Source organism: Aspergillus ochraceoroseus (genome assembly GCF_002846915.1).
Source record: "Aspergillus ochraceoroseus IBT 24754 chromosome Unknown P175scaffold_5, whole genome shotgun sequence".
Lineage (NCBI taxonomy): Eukaryota > Fungi > Ascomycota > Eurotiomycetes > Eurotiales > Aspergillaceae > Aspergillus > Aspergillus ochraceoroseus.
The window spans coordinates 821,021-841,546 of record NW_024468480.1 but is presented as its reverse complement, the minus strand read 5'-3'; the positions used below and the strand labels follow the sequence as shown (position 1 = coordinate 841,546).

Here is a 20,526-nt window from a genome sequence, read left to right as displayed (position 1 = left end):
TTCTAGATAATAAATAATTACTAGTAACTTTTTATTATATATCTTATAATTATACTTAATTAGAATTATTTTTTTTAAGTAGAATCTTACTAGGTATAGAATTTTATTATTATTATATTATAATAATACTCTAATAAATATAAAATCTAAGGTATTAGTTTCTAAAATAACTAGTTAATTCTAATTAAAGAACCTTAATATTAATTCCTTAATAAATTCTATTTTTAGTATTTTAAAAGCAGTCTAATAAATTAGAATCTATAAGAATAGGATTCCTTTCTTCTCTAAAGTAGTAATAGGCGCGAGAATCTACAAGAATCCTTTAATAAAATATTAGTAAAATCTAATAAATTTTATAAAACTCTTAATATTAGTAATTATTTTAGATAGTTTCTAATTTATTATAGTCTTAATCTTCTTAAGATTTATATAAGTACTTTCTCTTCTAATAATAATATCTAGGAACTTAACTTTTAGCTAGTAAAATTTATACTTAAATATCTTTATATATAGGTTATTATTTTTTAAGATTTATAATATTTATCTTAAATATTTAGTATATTCTTTTCTTATATAGCTATAGATTAGGATATTATTTAGAAATATATTATAGAATATATTTATATATTATTATAGGATATTATTTATAAAATATTAGAAAATAGCTAGGATACTAGTTAGGCTAAATAATATAACTAGAGACTTATATAGCCTAAAATAGGTTTAAAAAGTAGTTAAGTACTTTAATCCCTTCTTAATATAGATATTATTAAAGGTAGCTACTAGATTAATCTTAGAAAAATACTATATTTCCTATAGGTTATTTAGAGTTTCTTTAATTAGGGGTAATAAATAGTAGTCCTTAACTAATATAATATTTAGTCCTTAGTAATCTATATATAGGTAGAGGCTACCTCTAGGTTTATTAATAAATAGAATAAGAAAGATAGCTAGAAATAAACTAGAATATATAAAATCTTTTTTTAAATTCTTTTCTAGCTATTCCTTTAAAGTAATTAATTATACTTATAATATTAAGTATAATTTATTAAATAAGAGCTATTTTCCTTCTTAGATCTTGATATTATAATTATATAATTAATATAATAGTAGCTTCTCTATTTCTTAAGAATTAAATATATTTTAGAAATCTTATAATTCTAGGAGAAGTATAAGTAATAATTTAGGACTAGTATCTTTATACTTTAGTTTTTTATTAACTTTATTTAATAAGATCTAGTATAGTTTCTATATTAGATAGTAGGTATATATAGCTAGTACTCTTAAGGATATTTAGTATATTTTTATAAATATAGGGGATTTTAACTCTAGTAATTCTTCTTATTAATTTAGTTACTTAGGTTAATTCTTCTAGAAAATATCTATTAGGGTCCTTACTCTTATAGGCTTAAGAGATATATTATAGTATTTATAATAATATTAATTATTAAATATAGTTATTTAGTTAGAGAAATATATTTTTAGATTATATATAATAAATCAGGCTAGTCCTAGGATAATTAGATAGTAAAAAAGATAGGTAATATAGAAGATAGATTTCTAATTATAATAATTATTTAATAATAAGTTAGTCTCTATATAATAAGTTACTATATCTTCTTCTACTTTCTTACTATAGAAGCTAGATAGAGATATTAAATAGAGAAGTAGAATAGTCTTTAATTTATATATTTTTATTTATTAGTAATCTATAAAGCTAACTCCTTTAACTCTAGAATTAATTATAGTATAAATTAATATTTTTAGATTTTCTTAGTATAGTTATATTTATTATATTATTAGGTTAGCGCGTATATAATAGGGATTAGAGGAGTTAGTTAATTTAATAATAATATAAGATAGATAGAATAATATATCTAGTAGCAAGAGCTTCTGCATGTGTTCTAGTACTAGGTAGTAATTATAACTAGGCAGACTCTATTTTTTAAGTTAGGTAAAATATCAGGAGAGTATAGTTAGTTAGATTTCTTTAAGGTAGTAAGGTAGTTATTCTATACTATAATATAGGGAGTAGGTAATACTATAATAAAGATTAGACTAGAATAGTATACTAGTATATTTATTTACTTTTAGATTTATATAGAGTATTAGTTAAGTAAGGAATAGTTTTTTATATAATATACTTTATTTTTATAATAAAAATATTTCTTATACTTATATTATCCTTCCCTAGGGGAGTATAATATATAATAAGTATAAGATAGATCTATAGTATTTAAATCTCTTCTAGATATGGGGGGTGTAACTAAGTAATTAGGTAGGATAGAACTAGGAAGATTCCTTAGTACTACTAGACTAGAGTAGTGGGAATTAGATATTAGGTAAGAATAGGATACTTATAGCTAGTATTAATAGTAATAGTTTTCTAGTAACTAAAAGTAATTAGCATATTCTTAGAAGTCTTAAGATAAGATAGAATTATAAAGTAATATATTTTAAAATTTAATTAAAATATTTTAGATTAAAAAGAGTATTAAAAAATTATTAAGTATTTTTTTTTCTAGAGTAAAATAATAGAACTTTATAAAATAAGTACTAAAGTCTAAATTTCTTTATTTTTAATTATAAAAATAATTCTAAGTATTTTAAACTTAATTAAGGTCTCTAAATATTATTTCTAGATAGTTAAGTAGGTTAGGATAGTCTAGGAACTAGGAAATATTAAATTTTATTTTAAATAGGATTAATTTATAAGCCTTTCTAGTTAAATATCCTATTATATAGATTAATCAGGCTTTAGTAACTAAAAAATAGTCTAGGTTAGTATTTATTTTATTATAAATCTATTATATAAAATAATAAAAATTAGAATAAGTATTATTAAACTCTTATAAGTTAGGAAGTTTCTTATTAAGATAGATACTAGAAAAAGGGCTAGTAAAAATAAGTATAAGTACTTTTATTATATTAGCTACTATAGCTTTAATAAGGGGAGTATATTTAGTAAGGATAGGAATAATAATAGGAATAAATATAATAAAAGTAATAGTAACTTATAATATAATAAATATATATTTAAATTTAATTAACTTTTATTAGATTACTTCTAGTTCTTTCTTCTAGTATAATACTACTCCCTCCTTCTTAACTAGCTCCTAGCTAGCTTTATTAACTTAGTTTTAGAGAGTATAAATTTCCTTCTTTAAAGAATTAGTATATTTATTATAAGACTTAAGGTAAATAATCTAAATAATAAGATTATTAGTAATATAGCTTATAAATTTCTTAACTAAATCTATAATTAGAAGTAGTTCAGGTTATTTTAATATACTAGTAGTAGTTATACCTAGAGTAGGAGCTATATAATATTATAGGGAGCAGGTAGGTAATAGATATAGCTAATAGTAAGGTATATATTCAGGCTATCTATGTATAGGTATAACAGGTAGGGGTTAGGTTAGGACAAGAACATAGCTCAAAGAGCTATAACAGGATCAGGGGCAATATAGCTTAAATATAGGAGTAGAGGCAGACAGTTAGGGTAGAATCTAACCAGATAGGTACACGGCTACGCCATGACATACTTAATCTTAATAACTTCTCTCTAAGTCTAGTATATATATCTTTAATTATTATTAATAACTATTCTTTATAATTTTTATATAAAATTATCTATAAAAATATATAGAATAATATTTATTAGTAATTTTTTTATTAATTTCTTACTTATTAAATATAATATCTAACTAGCTACTATTTATAAAAGAAATTTCTATAATTTATACTTAAGATTATTAAATTATAGTCTAAGAATATTACTTTTAAGAAATTTATCTATTTTATAAAGTCTTAGCTCTATTTATATAAATAAAGCCTAAATTTCAAATTTTAAATTATTTTCTAATACTATTATTAGGCTTAAGTTAAATATATTATTCTTTAGCTTTATTACTTGATTTTAGCTATTAGTAAATAAGGTAGTAGCCATTAAAGGTAGGTATAATAAGTTAGGAATATTAAGATATCTATTAGGGGTAGGTTTAATTACTATTTTAGTTAAATTATAGAGATTTTCTATATATTATTACCTAGGTAGAATAATATAATAGTAATAGGTAATATATCTACCAGGATTGTCAGGGGGCAGAGTTGGATTCAGATATTCATTGACTAGGAGCTAACCAGACAGAACAGCAGAATAGTAGATGTTAGATAATAGACAGGACATAGCTTGAAGAGCTATAATAGGATTAAGGGTAATATAGCTTAAATATAGGAATAAGAGTAGATAGTTAAGGTAGAATCTAACTAAATAAATACTATAGCTTCGCGCTATAATAGTACCCCTCTTCTTAGGGTTGAGCTCTATTAAGACTAGGAAGGAATTAGCTAGGATTTCTTAGGATAATAAAGGTAGTAATTATTTACTAGTTAATAAATATTTTTTAAATATTTAATAGGTTCTTTAATTAACTTATTATATTTAATTTACTTAATAATATATTATAGCTTAAGTTTACTATAGCCTTAATAAATTTATTAGAAATTAAGGACTTTTTTAATTTCTTATTTTTCTAATTCTTTTACTTTAATAGGTAGTAGTAGATTAGGATATTAATTAAATAAAGAATTATTAGTAATAGAGTAAAGTAAAAATATATTAAATATAAAATAGATTTTTATACTTTTAAATAATTTAAGTTTATAAATATATAGGCTAATAATTTTCTTAATATAATATAATTTAAAGTTTTTTTAGTCTAACTTTTTTTATAGGTAGAATATTTAGATATTATAAGTATCTAGCTAAACTTCTTACTTTATAGTATAGTAATATATAGATTATTTTTAATAATTAACTTATACTTTATAATAGGCTTAAGTAAATAAAATTTTAGTATAAATAAACTTATAAATTTTATATATAATATTAGTAAACTTTTTAGTATTTTTCTTAATAAGATAGATAATAAGATAACTTAATTTAAATTTTAATATTAAATAAAATCTATAATTAGCTATAAATAATAATATTCTTATAAACTTAGAGTAGATAAAGTTAGTAGTAAACTTAATTATTAATAATTATTTAGATTAATTATCTTATAAATATAATATATATACTTATAAGTATTATTCTAAGATAGTATTAATATATTTAATTTAGTTATTAATCTTAAAATAATAAATAATAAATAATAGGTTATAAATCTTTAGATAGAATATTAAGTATTTTTAAAAGATAGTAATAAACTAGATTCTATAATTTAATATAATTATTTTAAGGATATTATAAAGTTTTTAAATATATTTAAAATATAAATTAGTTATTCCTTTAGTATTAATTATTCTAGTATAAGAGAGGAAGTATTTTATCTTTATTAAATAATTAACTATAACTAGAATAGTATTATAATTATTACTTAATAGTAAGTATATAATAAAGTTTATACTTATATCTTACTAGGCATGTTTAGAAATTAATAAAAATCTTAATATTTCTTATTTTATTTCTTAGAAAAGAGTAATTTAATAGTAAAGATAATAATTCTAGATCTATTAATTAATATATTTATAAATCCTAGGCTAGAAATATTTATATAATATTAATTTATATATCTTAATTTTTCTAGAATATCTAGTAATAGGATTTTTATAATAAAATTTTAGTATTTTAGCTTTTATTTTATTATAATTAAATATATAAAGTTAGTCTTAATATCTTAGATATAAATTAATATATTTATAATTAGCTAGTATAATATTAGAGTATCTTAATAAACTATTTTTTAGGATATTTAGAATAAATTAGAGCTTCTTATCTTATAAATAAGTTTTATTAAATAGTAATTATAGTATTAATAATAGGGAGATTAGTTTATTAATAATAGGTTATTTAATAAAGTATACTTAATATTAGCTATTAATATTTAGTCTTAGATTAGTAGTAATCTTAGGTAGTAAATTTTTAGATTTTAGGATAATCTAGCTCTAGTAAAAGAATTATTTATCCCCTTTTTTAGGTAAGTTTTCTAATTTTTTAATTAGTATATTAGGCTTAGTATCTAACTTTCTAAAGTAATAATATATTTAAAAGTTAAATTTTAATAGAAATTTAAATTAGTAAGCTTATTAATAATTTAATAATTTAATTAATATAAAATATTCTAAATTCTAGTAATTTATAATAATCTTTATAAATAATAAAGTCTTTTCTAATTTAAGGTATTATTTTTTAAAATAATAAATAATAATTAATAATTTTTTATTATAAATCTTATAATTATATTTTATTATAAAATATTTTTTAGAGAAAAATATAATAAAGTATAATATATTTTTATTATTATATTATAATAGTATTCTAGTAAATATATAATTAAAAATATTAATTTCTAGAATTATATTTTTTAACTAGTTAAAAGATTTTAGTATTAGAATATTTATAAAAATAACTTTTAGTTATTTAAATACTTCTTAATAAATAAATATTTAATTAAAGTTAATATCTTTCTTAATTAAATTAATTAATAGTCTAATAATTTTTAAAAAATTATAAATAAATTAGTAATAAAAGTTCCTAAAGTTAATAAAGACTTAAATATTAATTAAATAAGTTAATATTTCTTATTTAGTAATTATTTTTACTTTATTAAGATTTATTTAAAAGCTATCTTTATTTATAATTAATTTTAGGAATTTTATCTTATATATAAAGAATTTATATTTACTAAATTTAATATAAAATTTTATTACTTGTAGGTATTCTAATACTTATTAAATATAATAGATATATTTAGTATAGATTTAGCTATAAATTAGAATATTATCTAGATATATAATATAAAAGATATCTAGATAATTATATAAGACTTTATTAATAAATTTCTAGAATAATATTAAGGCTCTAGTAAGTTTAAATAGTATTATTAAGGATTTAAATAGGCCTAATTAAATTTAAAAGATAATAAGATATTCTTATTCTTTCTTAATCTATAAATTATTAAAAGTAAAGATAATATTAATTTTTAAGAAATATTTTATTCCTTTTAGATTATTTAATATTTCTTTTATTAGTAGTAGTAGGTAATAATTTTTTATAATAATTATATTTAGGGCTTAATAATTTATATAAAATTATAGACTTCCTCTAGATTTTTTTATAAATAAAATAGAAAATATAGTAAAGAAAGAACTAGAGTAAATAAAATCTTTCTTTAGATTCTTTTTAATCTATTTCTTTAAAACTTTTAATTTATTTTAGGATATATTATATAGGCTCCTAAAAAATAGGATTTTTCTAGATAATAATTTAATCTTATAATTATTAAATTAGTAGGATAGTAAGTACTTAGCCTTCTTTAGTAAGAATATATTATAAAATTTAGTAAATTTAAGGGATAGTTACTCTTATAGCTTAGATTTAGTAATAGTAATAAGATTTAGAGTAACTTTAATATTAGTAATAATAGTAATAAATATCTAGTATTTATGGTAGGTATATATAGTATAGATAATAATTAAAACTCTAGTAATATTTTAGTTCTTTAGAAGTTTAGGGCAGGAATTAAGATATTAGAGAGAAGCTTTTAGTAATATATTATATAATATTAAAATCTTTATAAATTTTAGAGATATATTATAGTACTTCTTATAATAGAAGTTTTTAAATAAAATAGTATAATTAGTAAATCTAATTTAGAGATTATAAGTCTTTAATTAAAGTAAGTTAAGAATAATAGGAAAGTATATAAATTAGGTTATAAGAAAAGTAATATTTTTTTTAGTATAATTATAAATTTTTTAGATTAAATAAATAAAATAAGTAATATAGTTAGATTTTACTAGAGTATTATTAAATTCTTTTAGTAAGATAAGATTCCTTAATAGTAATATTTCTAATTAATTATCTATAGCCTAATTATAGTCTATAAAATATTTATTCTTAGCTCTAGAGTTAATTATTATAAAGATTAGTAAAGTTTTATTAGAGATTTCTAGGTTAATAGGTAGGATTATTAATTTAGATTAGTAACTTTTCTTCTTTACTATTATTCTAGCTATTACAGCCTTTAATAGGTAGAGGGAGTACTAGGGGTATCCCTAATTATAGCTTAGATTAGAAATACTCTATTTTCTAATTTAGGGAATATAGAATATTTAATAAGTAGGATTTTAATTAATAGAGGGTATAGGTCTAGTTTAGTAATAGATATAGAGATATAGCTAGTTAATCTTTAGTTAGGATATAGATAGCTGCCTACTAGATAGTTAGTACTACTATAGTAGTAATATAGGTATTAGATTTAATAATTAAAGTAATAAGTAATAGACAGGTCTATTAAGTCTTTAGTAGGAATAATAATAATAATAGGATTAATAGAGACTACAGGAATTTAGGTAGTAAAAATTAATTTTAAAATAGGTTAGGAAGGCTAGAAATTCTTTATAAATAGGAATAGAGTAATACTTATATAATAGTAATAGTAATTTTCTAGATTTTATAGGTAATTAATAAAGTTATAATATTATAATAGGACTTTAAAATATATTAATATCTTTTAAAATTCTTAATTAATAGCCTATTTTAAAATTATAAATAAGATATTTTTATTTATATTCTCTTTTAATATAAGATATTAGAATTTAGTAAAAAAGATATTAAACTTATAGTAGGTTTATTAGAGATAGAATAAGTTAATATAAGTATTAATTTCTAGATTTAGATTTTTAAAAGTTTTTTCTAAAATTTCTAAAATCTTAATATAATTATTTAGTTTATAAATTTTATCTTAAATATATAATAAGATTTAGATATATAAAGTTCTTTTAAAATAATTAATTATATAAATTATTTTATTATTTAAGATTAGAAAATAATTAAGATTTATAATTATTTTCTAGTAAATTTAAGAAGTAAAGTATCTTAAGTTACTTTATTAGTTATTAAATTTATTAAGATTAGGAAGTTATTTAGAGGTTTAAATAGTAGAAATAAATATAATAAGAGTAATAATAGTAATAGGGGGGGTAGTAATATTAGTATCTTTTTTAAAAAAAGATAGTAATTAAGAAGGCATGCTATTTTAAGTAAGTATTTTAAATAATTCTTATTAAATTTTTTTAACTTATATTTTCTAGTACTTAATTATATTATCTTTCTATTAAATATAATTAAAAAGATTAGTAATAATAAAATATAAGATAGATAATTTATAGAGTTCTTCTATAGTAATAGTAGAGAATTAGTATATTTTAGTAATATATTATCTTAATTTATCAGGAGTATTATACAGGAGGATTTCTATATTTTTAGGTAGCATGAGTAGTAAGACAGGCATGATAGTAGTAATTAACTCCTAGTAAAGAGGAGCTATATAATATTAGGGGGTAGAGTTAGATTTAGATATTTATTAATTAGGAGCTAACTAGATAGAATAATAGAATAGTAGGTATTAGGTAATAGACAGGACATAGCTTGAAGAACTATAATAGGATTAAGGGCAATATGGCTTAAATATAGGAATAAGGGCGGACAGTCAAGGCAGAATCTAACTAGATAGGTACTACGGCTTCGCGCCGTGACAAGGATCTTTATTTAATTAGGTAGTAGATCTCTATATAGGGGTATAAGAGTATAATAAGAGTTTTTTAGAGGTCTATAAAGTATAAAATAGAATCTTAAAGAGGGCTTATAACCTAATAAAGGTTATTAAACTATGATAGTAGAGAGTTAACTAAAATTAATTTAATTAGGTCTAACTAGGAAAATAGAGAAGGAGAAATACTTGGAAGAAGTATAAAGATCTAGAAGGAAATAGTGGCCTAAATATATAAAGTAATCATATATCACTATCTTCTTCTTTATAGTAATGCTGCTTTATGGTGGTGCTGGTTGCATTCACTGAGTGCAGCACTCCAACATATTATACAGAGAAAGATATAGAGCGATTGATACCTTGGGTGTTTTGACATGGAGAATACTGCAGTGGAAGATGACATGGAGTCCTGGCCAGATAAAGACTCTACTTTGTTCTTTTTCTTCGACAGTCTCCTCCTCTCTCATTGTGCCTTGTCAAGAGCCCGTTCTTTTTCTTTTGATACCTCCGGGATCGGAAGCACTTGGACAGCCAGCGAGACTGTTACAATACCGCTAAAAAAAAAAAAACTGGGAATCGGAGGGGAGAAAGAGTTGTTTGCAGTATATCAAATCACAGGGCATGCTTCTCAGGTTACTTATGCAGAGTGTGTACAGAAGTCTGGAAAGTATACAAAAAGGAGACCCTGAAATTTGGTGTGTATTGATTTTCTTCATTATATATCCTTATTTTCCACTGACTTTTTGCTGAAAAGGTTTCCAATATATCCGCTTCAAAAATGAAGTATATTATTGGTGGCACACAGTACGAGGCTAGATCGGAGGGTCAGGTTGCTATCGGTCCTCGAGAGCAAAGCTTACCGATAGTTTCCTTTACTGGTGTACGTTTCATCTCCCTTTTCCTTTAGGGTCGCCACTCACTTTGCGCATAGTGGTTTATAGGACAGACATGGAGCGAGTTTTTTTGGGGAAACACTCAGTATAATGTTGGGACAGCTTGCGAGAACCCTGGCTGTCTGGAAGGAAAGCAAGGTATTGTAAGACCAAGAGACTTTTGTGATTGGATTCCACGGCCCCTATATCCATGTTGCTCGCGGTCTTTTTACACTTGACACTGTTGCCAGGATGCATTCACAAGGTCTTTCAGAGAATGAAGCTTTCAATCTGGAATTTTCTTGAGGGTTTAATCTCTGCTTTAAGAGTGATTGGGTCGAAGCCACTCATGTATTAACAAGGCTTTTCTGTTACAGTTGGTGATCACCTGATGCATGGCCCCACCTGATGCATGAAATTACTACTAACTATAAGAACTAACATAAAGTAATTTAACTATATATAATTAATATTATCTCTTAAATTTTTAGTAGTTAAAAGTAGTTATTAGATATAGTCTATAGATGATTTTTAGTTACCCTAAAAGTAGTATGGTAGTTAGATCTTATGGCCTTAATAATTTACTATAGGAGGGGCCTTAATAATATTTATAGGGGTTATTAGCCTAGTTTCTATAGATTTTAGCTAGTATAAAGCTATAAATATCTTTTTTAGGGTCTTCTTTACCTTCTAGAAGTTATTTTAAAGCTAATAATTTATTTTTTTTATTAGGTATACCTTCTCCTTCTATTATTTCTTCTACTCTACCTCTAATAATTATAATTTTTATTAAGATGCTTAATTTCTCTTATATTCTTTAAATAAGTATTATTTCTTTTCTTTAGCAAGCTACTAATAAACCTTTTCTTCCTTCTTTAAGGTCTTAGTAAATTATATAATCTTATCTTTCTACTTCTAAAGATTATAGGCTTGCTAGATCTTTTATAGAGAGTAAAATATTATATTACTATTTTTAGGTACTACAAGTTTAAATTTTAAAAACTTACTATACTAGTACTTCTTCTTTTTATTCTAGAGAGCTAATTTAAGATTCTTATAATATAGTTTAAGGATTATATTCTCTATAAAAAAATAATATATTATAAAACTTAACTTCTTAGTATTTTTATTATATATATTAGTAATTATATAATTTAAAAGTCTTTTAATCTTTCTCTAGTCCTCTACTTATAGGATTAATTATAAAAAATTACTAGATAATAGCCGCGAGTCTATCTTTCTATTAAATTAGATTAAAATAATCTTAAAATTAAGTAATAATATCCTAATAATTTTTTATAAAGAAAGTATATTTTTTAATAATAAAGTCTGATTCTAGGCTAGCTAGAAGAGGTAGAAGAAATCCTACTTAATAATATAGCTAAAACTTATTAATTTATATAAGAAATTCTCTAGATTCTTATTATAAGTAGTAGAAAGAGGACTAAAGATTCTAATATTAAGTAGCTATAGTAAATAAGTTAAATAAGGTAGATAAGTTATTAAAAGAATCCTATTAATATTATAATAATTAATAAACTTTATAGTAAGATAAAATTTATAATTATTAAGGATTAAAAGTCTCTAATATCTCTATACTTTTTCCTTTATCTCCTAATTAAATATATTTATTAATTAGGTATATCTTAGCTTATTATTTATCTAACTACTTGTAGAGAAGGTAAAGAAGTAATTATAAAGCTTAAAATTAAAGTCTTATAGCTAGGAATCCTAGATATTACTACTAGTAGCCTAGTAAATAAGATCTAGTAAGAGCAAGCTTCTATTAGTATAAATATAAGTAATTAAGATTATCTACTCTTAATTTCTATCTTATAGGCACTACTTAAAGGCCCTATTCTTATATTTTTACTTAAAAAAGATCCTGAGACCTTTAATAAATATTTTAATAAGAAATTTTTTTTTATCTATATTATAGATATTCTTTATATATAGCTTATATTTCTCTAGTTTCTAGTATAGTAATTTAAAATATAGTGTATATTTATATATAAAATTAGCTTATTTTTATATAATATTAATAGTAATTATATAGGTTAAAATAAGATTATCTTAGTATTATTTTAGAAAGTAGCTAGGCTAGTATTTTCTAGACTTCTATTTACTTATTTTCTTTATAAAATTATGTAATATTTTATGGAATATAAAGAGACCTTATTTAGTAAGTTTATTAATATATTTTATAAGTTCTTTTTTATATTAGTTACTAAAAACTTATTATTACTTATATTAGTAATCTTTTAAATATAAAATCCTATAATAGCACCTTAATAATGTTGATTACTTAATACTAAATTATTTTATAATTTTAGTATAGTTAATTAAAGTACCTAGTTCTAAGGAATTAATTACTTCTAATACTACTTTAATTAGAGTTATATTAAATGAAATATATGAAGTTAAAAATTGCTATCTAGAAAGTTAGTAAGGGGCAAAATGTGCATGAGATGGGGCTGTGCATCAGGTGATCACCAACTGTACCTCCTTAGTGGCAGTTCCAAAGTTAGCGCGATGCAAATCAACTTCTAGGGTAACGAATGTATCCCAAGATGCGGTACGTCGACCGGTTAGCTAAAGCGAAGCCCATATCCTGGTGCACCACTACAGTAATATACTCCAGCTCTAAGTGCCATTTCTACTGGTCTAAGGTTTATGGCTGATGGAGAGTATTCGGAGAACATTTCCGGCATGACAGATGCATTCATCAGGAAGCCTCTATTTGGATCACATGACAGGTTGCATACCTCTGCCAACTTTTTGTTCTCCTATGGTGCGATGGTATTGAGCAGTCACAGCATACAGTCTGCAACATGGGTTTCCTGGATTGGTTGTTGCAGAAATTCCCACGCTGGAGACTGCACATCCCACGGCAAAGACAATTATCAATATTGGAAAAGTTGCCGCCTGAACTCATATGGTGCATCACGGATTTCCTGGAGAAGCCAGATATCATCTGCTTGACTCTGTGCAGCTATACCCTACTCAATGTTATCAGAAAGCCAGCCTTACCAACAGGTGACAGTTCATTAAGGCTAGCTATTCTTACCAGAATAGCCGGCGATTTACCAACCATGTTTTGCTGCCACTATTGTGTCAAGCTGCATCCAACTGCAGACATCCATCACCCGGCATCAACCAAAACAGACATCTATCACAAGTGCCCAGATATAGGGCTATTACGCACCAAGCCTTCACCAAACTATCTTCTGCTTTTCTTTCAAGTCCATGGCATGTCAAGTTTATATCGTTTCCGGCACTGTCATTTAACGGCTGTGATGAAAAACCACTATCATGGTCACCCACACGGAAGGGCGGTCGAGCGATTGGCCTACACAGAGGTTATGGATTGGAAATTCTATCCAGCGACCACCACATTACTCTCCGTGGAAGGGCGGGTCTGCTCGCTGGATGAGGAACGCTCGACATTAGTCCTCCAGATACAAAACTGGGTGCTTTTTCATGATGATCCGGATGTCAACACAGTCATGTCAACCCTCGGGAATATATGGATCTGTCGGCACAATAGATTAGACTGCAATGCCAGTGGGTTTGATATCCGTTCTGCCATCCAAACGCGGGGTTTCCGTCTGGAGAAAAGCAACACTTTTGAGTGTATGGGCTGTCCAATTTGCGGCATTGAATTCCAATTTGACCTCCGAGACTGTGGGACAGATGGAAAGGCAGTGTTGGTGACTAAATGGCTGGATCTTGGGGCTGGATTGGGCTTCAATGACCCAAAGTGGAAGCGCATTATCCCTGATATTTTAGAATACAGAGAAAGAAGACAGTTAATCACGAGTTCAGGGGATATTGGGCGACTGTTCCGGGATGCCTCATGCATCGAGGGTCAAGCCAGCAATCCGACAGAACGGAATCAGTCATACTTGATGGGGAAGCGGTACCGTCGCCTGATGTCCCCAAAGCTCGGTAACATGTACTGGGCGCTATTGTAACCGCAGTTCAGACCTTGATGTTAATGAGGATACCGAAATGAACCTGTGGGGGGAAGGCACGGTAGGCCCTCCCCCCCCCCCCCCCCCCCTTCCCAATTTATATTCCTGCCCTTCTTGCCATGGATTTAGAATGACTTCAAGGGAAGGATCTCTCAAACAGAAGGAGCGTCTCATCCCGCGGCCAACACCTCTCTATCAAAATCCATAGTGGTTGCGATCCTAGGGAAGTGTCTTGAGGCGCACCGACGGCGGGTTTCCGTTGCTTTGCCTCATCCTCATGGCATAACCCACCAAGATCGCACATACTTAGACAGTTAGTTGGCAAGGCCATTTAGTACTTTCTGTGATAGCTTCCATGTATCTAAAGACTCGAGTCCGGATAAGTATTTGATGTCTAGCCCGAAAAACCGCCCTCCGCCTTGAATGTGTAGCCATATCAGTTTGGAATATTATACACTCTCTCCAAACCCTAATTCGGCTGAAGCTATACGAAAGGAACTATTCGTGCTTCCTTCCGGAGACCGAGATGGGTATCCCCTGTGTGCCTCTGTGACTCGTTTCCTGAATGGGTTCAACATGCGCATTAAGTGAGATCTCAAACTGAGAGATATTCATACACCGGTCCCTTTTTGTCGTTCAGCTCGCTTGCGTCAAATCTTCATGATGATAGATATGCTGTACGAGGATGAACCTCATAGACAAAGGAGATTCCTCCTTTCCAGACCCAGTGAACATCAGGGAACTGCTGACGGATATTCATAATCTGGATACAATGTAACCGGTTGGAAGACGATGTGCAGAAAAAAAAAGTGTTGCTGAGCGTATGGGGGAGGTGAGCAAGGTGAGCAGAGAACTACCTACTAAACTAATTATTGTGGCGCCTTAATTTCAAGGCTCAAATATCCTGACAGGAAGCTAGGTAGATCATACAGGTGCACTAATGAGATGAATAACAGGTTTAACTAAACACGACGACCGACCTCTTCTTCCCGTAAATATCCCGCTCGAGCGATGCTGTCCTGCGCTCTGCCTTCCTCCATCGCCAATCCCTAGGAATTCAAGGCCACCTGCTCCTCCAACTTGACCGCGGGGTCACTGGACATCACACGCGGATCACCCCGTTAAGAGAGAGAGAGATATAGATATATATATACCTTGATAGACAAGACTCACGCTCAAAGTATTCTCATTCAGTAATCTATGGTATAGGAAAGGAAATTTCCATTATTCCCGGCGCCTTGTACTGTACACCACGTTCCGTCAATCTCATCATCGCGGCTAACCAGCGGGATTGTTTTTGTTTCGTGTAATTCACGCAGACACAAGGCTCGACAGCTAAATCGGATCCATACGCCTCAATGCGATATATAAAGGAGGAAAGATAAGAAAAAAAAAGCCAAGAAAAGAAACAATAGAAGTCGTACAAATCGGATACCCCACGTCCTGATCCCAGGCTCTTCTCGCGGAGAAGACCGCCTTATGCGCCAAAGTCGGTCGCCTTTCCTCCCACCAACAGGCCCACAATGAGACCGAAAAGACCCAAGACGGAGCTGAAAATCTCAATGACGAGAATCTTGACGAACCTGGACGTATCTAGTCAGTACCTATCCAAAACAGTCGGCATTGGATTGGGGAGGACGAACAGGCTTGGATCGGCAGCATCGGCAAGTGCTGCACCGCTACCGTTGATACCGACAGAGATACCGCAAATCAAGTTGCATGCGCCCACAGTGATACCTCCCCAGAAGAGCGCGTATCCAGTATAGTAACTGGCGCCACTCTGGATCTCCTCCATGTCAATCAGGTTGAGCTTGGAAGAGAACACGATAGCCATGATAACACCGTAAATAGCGACGACTTCGCAGAAAATAATAGAAATCAAATTCTTAGTCCGGATTCTGGGAGCCTTGACACCGCCACCGACGATTGATGAGCCCGTCAGGAAGATACCCCTGGAATAACCTTATCAGCAACCACCCTGTCTCCATCACCAAACCCAAATCATAGAGAGCATACCATGAAGCACCAACAACCGACAGTCCGATACACATCGCAATTCCGATATTTGCCCAAGCATATGGAGAGACGGACTCGAGAAATTGGCCAACCTAGACCAGTTAGTTAGATCGGGAGTGCTCCGGAAGATAGCGAAATCGTTCAAGCGGTCCCTACATTAAAAGCTTCACCATCCCCATGAAAAAGCATGTCTAAACCCGATGATTATTAGCCTGTGCCATTTTGGAATGCCGGGGGGGGGGGGGAACTTACACCCTCCTACCACCAGGAGTGACACGGTTGCAGCACCAGCGGGATACGCGAGACCCATCATGACCCCCAACTTATAACACAACCGCTAAGCTGGAGGATATCTGAAACAAACGGCACAACCTCGAGACGGCTGGTAAAGATGGAGAAAGAGTGGCAGAGAACCGTTGTCGGAGCTCTCATTTGCGTGAACGGGGTTGGAGCAGAGAACCGACGGACAACATCTCGCGGAAGGAGATTCGGGCCGGTGTTTAATCCGTGGGGCGGCGAGTGAGAGACGTTCGTTATGATATTGCCTGGTGTGGTTCCCAGTTCCCCAGACTCATGAACTAAAAGCTCCCTCTCCAATCCACCATTTGGCCTCCTGGTGGTCGCATTCTCTACTAGGCTAATTTCAATATCTTCCACCTTCCCCTGCCCCCTAATTTTTTTTTTTTTTTTCATTTCTTCTTCCCATGCGTTTCTTCCTTTCAACTCTTTAAGGCCGCTGCTCCTTTTCACCTCCCTCCCCACCGCCCAAGCCCTCATTTCCCACCGTAGACTTTCACTACCCCTAGTTTCCCATTCTCTGCCTCTATCGCCATGGCTTCGACCTCTGGAGTAGGGTCGTATTCGAACCCTTTGAAAAAATTCAAGTATGCCTTTCCCATGCGCAGGAACCAGCCGACGGTGCATTGCTAATCCGACCGCAGGCTAGTATTCTTGGGTGAACAAAGCGGTACGGACACCTCGCCTGATCTCTGATAACAAGACTGCCAGCGTTCTGATTTCCGAGATTTAGTGGGGAAAACGTCGTTGATTACCAGGTTCATGTACGACTCGTTCGACAACACATATCAGGCGACCATTGGAATTGACTTCTTGTCAAAGGTGAGCCACTAACCCCGCCAAATGGAGGGACAGTTCGATCACCTCTTCATTCCGTTACCTACGCTCATAGATGGGGTCGGAACACGCTGAGACAATGGCTTTCTAGACGATGTATTTGGAGGATCGAACCGTTCGACTTCAGCTCTGGGATACGGCCGGCCAAGAACGATTCCGATCCTTGATTCCTTCCTATATTCGTGACTCGAGCGTAGCCGTTGTTGTGTATGATATTTCCAATGCGAAATCTTTCCAGAACACCCGCAAGTGGATCGATGACGTACGGGGCGAGCGGGGAAACGATGTTATCATCGTGCTCGTGGGCAACAAGACCGACTTGAGCGATAAGCGAGAAGTGACAACAGCACAGGGTGAGGAGGAAGCCAAGAAGAATGGTCTTATGTTCATCGAGACTAGTGCGAAAGTTGGGCATAACGTGAAGCAGTTGTTCAGGAGGATAGCTCAAGCGCTGCCGGGAATGGAAGGGGAAGCCACCCGGGGGGAGAGCCAGAGTTCGTTCCCCTGCATACTGCGCTGCAAGGATGGTGTTTACTGACTGCGATTCTACAGTGATTGACGTTAATATCAGTCCCAAAGAGACCACGAACAATGATGGATGCGCCTGCTAGATGCTATTTGGAAGCCTATCGCCTTGGTCACTACCTACCTCACCTCTGCCAGCGTAATTGCTTGGATCTCAATGATGATGTTTGAGATTGTTTATAATATCTGATTTTCTTAAGATGTACATTTTTCCTTTTGCTTGTCAGTTGACTAGCGTGCCTAGATGAACTCTTCTCGCTTCTGCTTCTCCTCCTGCTATCTTCCAGTTGAATGAAGCTTAATCGAGGTTGGCGTTGGTTGCATGTCAGTATTCAGTGTTTTGTCCCAAGTATAGTATTCCAGACTTAAACGGTGCGAGTATGTATTTGGTGTTCAAGTCAAGTGTAATTCTACCCGCCAGCCATTATGTACCTACATATAATATTATATATTCACATTAAAACATCCATATGACATGTGATAGGTCCAGAAAGTCCAAACTACGCATACAGAGTTTATCAGACATAGTGAGCTTTTCACTTTACTTATTTCTTAGTATTGGACGATACTGAATCTTTGATCCAGAGCCCAATACGACAGTACAATCCTGAGCAACTTTGCAACCCGACAACAATTAGAGGTATTTAAAGTCTTCTAAACTCTGCTAGCTTCATCCTCGACGCATATTTGTTTTGAAGGATTCTTAGCGCCTGATGGGTTGTCGTGGATAGGCTGCTGGTAAAACGACCCACTACTTCAAAGTTCGGAGATATTCGAGAATTCTTGAACAGGGCTGCTAAATCAATAACAAGAATAATTATTAATAACAGGATATTAAAATATAAATATCAAAGATATAGAGATATCAAATGATGTGTAGACTGAATGCACGCGGAGACCTGCAAGATCATCTTCTGCTGACAAAAGAAAAAGAAAAAGCAAAGAAAAAAGAAAGAAAGAAAGAAAAAAGGGACAGGGCGGATTGACCGGAAAGCCCGCACCACAACTGCACCCCTGTGTCATAATCCATTCATTAGGCTTCGGCTCGACGTCTTTACCAATTCCTCCAGCCTCTCTCTCCCTCTCTCTCTCTTCTCTTTCTTCTACTGCTGAAACCTCCTCTGCCTTCCATTCCTTCACCACCCACTTCTGCTTCTTTCAGACCCATTTTTGCCTGATATCTCCCTTTGGCGATATCCAAGATGGGTTTGTCAACCCGTTGCCTCCGCATTCCGCGGCCAGAGGTATGTTTGTTCTTGGGATTCGACTTCATGGTCTTCTCCGTCAGCTCATCCGGTCGCTAACCGTTACTACCCTCGATCATGCGGTGCTTTCCAACAACAGAGCTTTCTCTATGTCATGAGTTTACAGACAGGCGCTTCTTTAATTACATTATCCTTATTGCTCAACAAAATTAGTGGTCTTTATGGCTTGCTTGCCTTGTTGACCGGCTACGATCTATCGCCCGTCCAGCTATCCATGTACCTTTACTCCCTCATCGCGCTTGGTCTGACAGCACTCCTCTTCCCTCATATCCGAAAACAATCCCCGCTGCAATGTCTCACTCTTGCATGGCTCTATGTGTTCGACAGTGTGATCAACGCCGCCTATACCGCCGCCTTTGGAGTGACGTGGTTTCTGGTAATTTCTCAGCACTACGAGAATGGCCACGCGACGGGCCCAGGGGCTGAAACGATGGCCCAAACCGCAGGCTTCACGAGCCCCGAGCCCGATACACCCCTCAGTGGCGCTGGCGGCGACCACTATGCGAGAAGTCGGAACGCTGTTACCCAACCCGAGAGCTTCCAGAGCATTGTTTTCATCTGCATCCTATGGCTGATTCGCGCATACTTTGTTTTTGTCATGTTAGCATTTGCCCGCCAAGCTCTGCGCCGTTATGTCGCGGTGCCCCGCCACACCCAGCTCCCAACTCACAGCCGCAATACTTCTATCGCTAGCGTGGCCAGCGTGGCCGATATCGACCGCGAACCGTTTTCGCCATATAGTCCCGATGGCCAAGGATGGAAGGGAAAACTTGGTCGCGCTATGATCAGTATTAATCGCAACTACTGGCTCGGTGAAGACGAGGAAGGTGGAAACTGGATGAGCAACCTGGGCCGTCGGTTTCGCGCTCGTGAGGAAGCCACTGAACTTACCGGCCCCCTTGAACGAGAGCGACGACGTCGGTCCGGAACTGGACCTCCTGTACCTTCTCAATCCACCGTTCAAGCGGCTTTGCAGCCCCCAGCACCAGGGATGAATGTCAAGGTTCACGACTGGGCAGAAACCAGGTAGCTAGTGACTGGTTCACTCAACCCTCATATTTAATAGGATGCATATATTATGTTCAAAATCTAGAGAGCATGCTGCTGTTTGGAGACTGAACCATTTATCGCCTTCCACTTTTGTTCGCACCACTTATATCCACCTGCATATTTGAAATTT

General features: G+C 31.1%; 4 protein-coding genes across 4 annotated transcripts; 3 read left to right on the top strand and 1 right to left on the bottom strand.

Moving 5' to 3' along the window:
• Nucleotides 1-13,004: 13,004 nt before the first annotated feature.
• On the top strand, nucleotides 13,005-14,439 carry P175DRAFT_0502112 (uncharacterized protein). Its single transcript, XM_040897313.1, has one exon. It carries the CDS (start codon nucleotides 13,264-13,266, stop codon nucleotides 14,404-14,406), a length of 1,143 nt encoding a protein of 380 aa, XP_040751356.1. The 5' UTR covers nucleotides 13,005-13,263; the 3' UTR covers nucleotides 14,407-14,439.
• A 1,353-nt stretch (nucleotides 14,440-15,792) lies between these two features.
• Nucleotides 15,793-16,864, bottom strand: P175DRAFT_0516993 (H(+)-transporting V0 sector ATPase subunit c''). Its single transcript, XM_040898952.1, has 5 exons — nucleotides 16,675-16,864; nucleotides 16,579-16,613; nucleotides 16,423-16,514; nucleotides 16,050-16,358; nucleotides 15,793-15,989 (listed from the first exon to the last, which is right to left on the bottom strand). The coding sequence occupies exons 1-5, from the start codon at nucleotides 16,733-16,735 to the stop codon at nucleotides 15,884-15,886; spliced, it is 603 nt and encodes a 200-aa protein (XP_040751355.1). The 5' UTR covers nucleotides 16,736-16,864; the 3' UTR covers nucleotides 15,793-15,883.
• A 327-nt stretch (nucleotides 16,865-17,191) lies between these two features.
• Nucleotides 17,192-18,549, top strand: P175DRAFT_0516992 (Rab family GTPase YPT6). Its single transcript, XM_040898951.1, has 5 exons — nucleotides 17,192-17,306; nucleotides 17,364-17,389; nucleotides 17,453-17,541; nucleotides 17,648-18,050; nucleotides 18,109-18,549. The coding sequence occupies exons 1-5, from the start codon at nucleotides 17,254-17,256 to the stop codon at nucleotides 18,165-18,167; spliced, it is 630 nt and encodes a 209-aa protein (XP_040751354.1). The 5' UTR covers nucleotides 17,192-17,253; the 3' UTR covers nucleotides 18,168-18,549.
• Nucleotides 18,550-19,440: 891 nt separating this feature from the next.
• Nucleotides 19,441-20,376, top strand: P175DRAFT_0493763 (inositol phosphorylceramide synthase regulatory subunit KEI1; the record flags this gene model as incomplete). Its single annotated transcript, XM_040895985.1, has 1 exon — nucleotides 19,441-20,376. One exon carries the CDS (start codon nucleotides 19,441-19,443, stop codon nucleotides 20,374-20,376), a length of 936 nt encoding a protein of 311 aa, XP_040751353.1.
• Nucleotides 20,377-20,526: the final 150 nt, after the last annotated feature.

Coding starts and splice junctions, on each gene's coding strand:
- P175DRAFT_0516992 (XM_040898951.1), top strand. CDS start 17,254: ATGGCTTCGACCTCTGGAGTAGGGTCGTATTCGAACCCTTTGAAAAAA. Junction 17,390..17,452: donor ATTCTTGGGTGAACAAAGCG/GTACGGACACCT, acceptor TCCGAGATTTAG/TGGGGAAAACGTCGTTGATT. Junction 18,051..18,108: donor CACCCGGGGGGAGAGCCAGA/GTTCGTTCCCCT, acceptor GCGATTCTACAG/TGATTGACGTTAATATCAGT.
- P175DRAFT_0516993 (XM_040898952.1), bottom strand. CDS start 16,735: ATGATGGGTCTCGCGTATCCCGCTGGTGCTGCAACCGTGTCACTCCTG. Junction 16,614..16,674: donor ACTCCTGGTGGTAGGAGGGT/GTAAGTTCCCCC, acceptor CATCGGGTTTAG/ACATGCTTTTTCATGGGGAT. Junction 16,359..16,422: donor TCGGTTGTTGGTGCTTCATG/GTATGCTCTCTA, acceptor AGGTTATTCCAG/GGGTATCTTCCTGACGGGCT.
- P175DRAFT_0502112 (XM_040897313.1), top strand. CDS start 13,264: ATGGGTTTCCTGGATTGGTTGTTGCAGAAATTCCCACGCTGGAGACTG.